The sequence below is a fragment of the Lynx canadensis genome, chromosome A2 (assembly GCF_007474595.2).
Source record: "Lynx canadensis isolate LIC74 chromosome A2, mLynCan4.pri.v2, whole genome shotgun sequence".
In the NCBI taxonomy this organism is placed as follows: Eukaryota; Metazoa; Chordata; class Mammalia; order Carnivora; family Felidae; genus Lynx; species Lynx canadensis.
In genome coordinates, this window is record NC_044304.2 from 6,564,679 (window position 1) to 6,569,427 (window position 4,749).

The 4,749-nt window shown below is 39.8% G+C and overlaps 1 protein-coding gene across 1 annotated transcript; it reads right to left on the reverse strand.

Moving 5' to 3' along the window:
- Window positions 1–240: 240 nt before the first annotated feature.
- Window positions 241–1,227, reverse strand: LOC115503364 (olfactory receptor 24). The gene has a single exon (XM_030299524.1). The coding sequence runs from the start codon at window positions 1,225–1,227 to the stop codon at window positions 241–243; it is 987 nt and encodes a 328-aa protein (XP_030155384.1).
- Window positions 1,228–4,749: the final 3,522 nt, after the last annotated feature.

Here is a 4,749-nt window from a genome sequence, read left to right on the forward strand (position 1 = left end):
CCAATCTGGTAGGGCTAGACTGATCTTCCTGGGAAGGCAACATCAGACATATCCAAAAGGACTCTTACTGGTCCCAGTAATTGAGAACATAGTAATAGGGCCATCTTGAGATTTCCTTTTAAAGTTCTGCAATTCAAAATCCAAAGTGGCTGTTCTCCCAAACTGTGCAATTCCATACTTGTGCCCAAGACCCTAGATGTTGAGATCCTACTTCCTGGAAGTTTCCAGGTGTCCTTGTGGTCAGGAAGATGAAATGATCTTTCTGTTGACAAGCTTCCTCAGGGCCCCCTTCAGATCTCTGTTCCTCAAGCTATAGATAAAGGGGTTCAGCATGGGGGTGACTGTAGTGTACATCACAGCAGAGGCTTTCTCCTTCACAGCTGTGCGGACAGAGGAGGGACACAGATAGACCCCGATGGTGGTCCCATAGAAGAGAGCAACCACAGAGAGGTGGGAGCTGCAGGTGGAAAAGGCTTTCTTCCTGCCCCCTGCAGAAGGGACTTTCATGATGGCCACAATGATGTGAGCATAGGAGGCCAGGATGCAGATAAAAGGTGTGGCTATCACCAGCCCAGCCACAATGAGCACAAAGATCTTGTTCACAGACGTGTCAGTGCAAGAAAGCCTGAGAAGGGGAGTGAGGTCACAGAAGTAGTGAGGTAGCTCATTGTTCCCACAGAAAACCAGACGAGCCATCAGGAGGATATGAGTGAGGGAGATGAAGCAGGAAAACACCCATGGGCCACCTGCCAGCAGGCCACAGAGGCGTGGGCTCATGATGGCGGTATAGTGTAAGGGGTGACATATAGCCACAAACCTGTCATAAGCCATCACGGCAATCAGGACACTGTCCATGATGCCAAAGAAATGGAAAAAGTACATCTGGGTCAGGCAGCAGGCATAGGAGATTGACTTGCTCCTGATTTGGATGTTCACCAGCATCTTGGGGACTGTGTTGGTGGCCAGGCAGAAATCAACCAAAGACAGGTTAGCTAAGAAGAAGTACATGGGGGTGTGGAGGTGGGAGTCTGAGCTGATGGCCAGGATGATGAGCAGGTTCCCCAGTACTGTGACCACATACATGCAGAGGAACAGAGCGAAGAGGAGGGTCTCCTGCTCTGGAGTTTCTGAAAGCCCCAGGAGGATGAATTCTAATGCGCTGGTTCGGTTCCTTGGTTCCATGGGTATCATTTCTCTGGAGGTGTTGAAAGGGGAAGTTACATGCATACTACAGAAATGATTCTGGAAGATCACGTGAGATTACAACCAATTTCCCATCCAGACTACGTATAACATGTTACATCTTGAACTGTTGATGAAGAGTTTACGGCAACTCATATGTCAAGGTTTGGTAGTAGGACCCTCCCAAGGATATTCCCATTTCAGAGAAAGATTAAGAGTATACCATACATGAAAACTTACTGAAAAAACTACTAAGGGATTTACTTCAGGATAAAACAAATTGAATTAAAAATAAGCAATATCCAGGAAGCAATGAACAGCCAAGCAATTTGTTTATATGCAGAAAAAATAAAATGTTGAATTTTAAGATAATAATAAGGGATGCCTGGGTGGCTCAGTCAGTTAAGCGTCCAACCTCAGCTCAGGTCATGATCTCCTGGTTTGTGGGTTCGAGCCCCGTGTCAGGCTCTGTGCTGACAGCTCAGAACCTGGAGCCTGTTTCAGATTCTGTGTGTGTGTGTGTCTCTCTCTCTCTGCCCCTCTCCTGCTTGTGCTCTGTCTCTCTCTCTCAAAAATAAATAAATAAACTTAAAAATATTTAAAATCATAATAAGAGGAAGGAGGAGGAGGAGGAGGAAGAGAAGAAAAAAGGAAGAAGAAAATGTATGAAAAAGATGGAGTAAGATATTAGGTAACGATTATATATACTCAAGAGGAGGAATTAAAATAACAGTTGAAAGGTTCTTGTATTGAGTTGCAGGAAAAGAGAAATATTGAGTATTTTGGACTTTCTACATGATTTAAGTTTCGGTGTAACCACTAAAATAATGGATACAGAATTTATAATTTGTAAGTTATAGTAGGGACACAACAGAATTGAAGAGATTTTGATCAAACTACTTTAAGTCAGGAAAGGAAATATAAAGAAGTAAAAAAAAAATCACAAAATACATAAGTAATTACAAGTGTTAAATGACTGTGTGTGTGTGTGTGTGTGTGTGTGTGTGTGTGTGTGTGTGTATAAAATCCTGAGTGCTTTTAAAAAAAAAATTCAAGTCAGTTAACGTACAGTATAGTGTTGGTTTCAGGAGTAAAACCTAGTGATTCATCACTTATGTATAACAGCCAGTGCTCATCCCAACAGGTACCCTCCTTAATGCCCATCACCCACTTAGCCCATCCCCCTCAAACTCCCCTTCAGCAACCCTCAGTTCATTCTCTATATTCAAGAAGCTCCTATGGTTTGCCTCCCTCTGTTTTTATCTTTGTTTATTTTTCATTCCCTTCCCCTATGTTCATCTGGTTTTTTTAAAACTCACATACATCATATGATATTTGTCTTTCTCTGACTGACTTATTTCACTTAGCATAATACATTCAAGTTCCAGCCACATTGTTGTAAATGGCAAGATTTCATTCTTTTTGATCACCGAGTAATATTCCATTGTATATGTATGCCACTGTGTATATATATCTTCTTTATCCATTCATCAGTCAATGCACAAATGTTTAAATGGCTTTAACTAATCTTTAAAAACAGAAAATCTCAAATTGGACAAAGGAACAAAATTCTATTATCTCATGTGTACAAGAGATATACCTAAACTGTAATGACACAGAAAGGTTGGCTATAAAGGAATAATACAAGTATATGAAAAAATACTAACCCAAATGAAGATGAGTAGTTTACTGATAAGATGTACTTAAGGCAAAGACATTAAAAGCGATAAAGAAAGTCATTATATAATAATAAAAGGAACAATTCACCAGAAAAGGAAAAAAAAACCCAAATAACTCCTAATATACACTTAATAGCATAGACTTACAATATATAAAGAAAAAAGCTAACAGAAATGTAAGGAAAAAATGATAAATCATATCATATTAAGATATTTTGTCATATCTTTTTTAGTAATTGATAGACTAGGGGGGTAAAATTTTGGTAAGGGTATAGAAAATTTGAACAATGCAATTAACCAGCTTGATTTGAGCACTACATTAAATTATTAGAGAATCCACATTTCAAGGACATATATCTGTAAAAACTAGGCCATAAAGCAAATCTTAATAGCAGAGAATACATATCAAACAGAGCCTGTTCAATTATCATAATGTAATAAAGTTAGAAATCACTAATAAAAGATAATCAAATTCTTCCTACATGTTTGGAAATATTAAAGCACATTTTATTTTATTTTTTTATTTTTTTTATTAAAAAAAATTTTTTTAACGTTTATTTATTTTTGAGACAGAGAGAGACAGAGCATGAACAGGGGAGGGGCAGAGAGAGAGGGAGACACAGACTCGGAAACAGGCTCCAGGCTCTGAGCCATCAGCCCAGAGCCTGACGCAGGACTGGAACTCACCGACTGCGAGATCGTGACCTGAGCTGAAGTCGGACGCTTAACCGACTGCGCCACCCAGGCGCCCCCCAAAAGCACATTTTAAAATAATGTATGCACCAAAGAAGACATCACCATTGAAACCAGTGATATTTATAGTTTTTTTAAAAACCTAACTATCTACATCCACATAAATATAGATACACACAATGGAATATTACACAGCCTTTTAAAAGGATGAGATCTTGCCATTTGCAACAATATGGGCGGACCTAGGGTGTATCATGCTAAGTGAAATAAGTCAAACAAAGACAAATGCCATATGATTTCACTCATGTGTGAAATCTTAAAAAAAACAAATGAACAGGGGCGCCTGGGTGGTTCAGTCAGTTGAGTGTCCGACTTTGGCTCAGGTCATGATCTCACAGTTCGTGGGTTCAAACCCCATGTCCGGCTCTGTGCTGACAGCTCAGACCCTTGGAGCCTGCTTTGGATTCTGTGTCTCCTTCTAGCTCTCTCTGCCCCTCTCACACTCTGTCTCTCTCTCTCTCAAAAATAAATAAATGTAATTTTTAAAAATTAAAAAAAAGACAAATGAAGAAACAAAAAGCAAAATCAGAACTCTAAACACAGAGAACAAACTGATGGTTGCCAGAGGGAAGGGTGGGGGGAATCAGCAAAATGGGTGAATGGGAGCGGGAGATACTAGCTTCCAGTTATGGAATGAATTAAATCACAGGAATAAAAGGCATAGCATAGGGAATACAGTCAATGATGCAACAGCATTGTATGGTGACAGATGGTGGCTACACCTGTGGTGAGAATAACATAATGTCTAGAGAAGTTGAATCCCTATGTTGTGTACCTGACACTAACATAACACTGTGTATCAACTATACTAAAAAAACCTACCTCATCAAAGGAGATGCAGCTAAAACAGTACGTAGAAGTAAATTCATGTTCTTAAAAGCATAAGGTAGAAAAGAAAGCTTGAAACTTTAAAACTATTGAAAGTCATAAGAGAAGACTTACACACCTGGACAGATTACATGATCATATGTGCTCAGTTCATAATCCTGTATCCCTTTAATGACCATTTTCTGGGTGATGTCAGAATGGTTTTCTATCCCCCACAAAGAACACCAAGTCTGACGATTACCCATCAACGAGAGTATGTGTGTACGAGTTCGGGGTCCAACGGGGAAGTTCCAGCACACAACTGGAG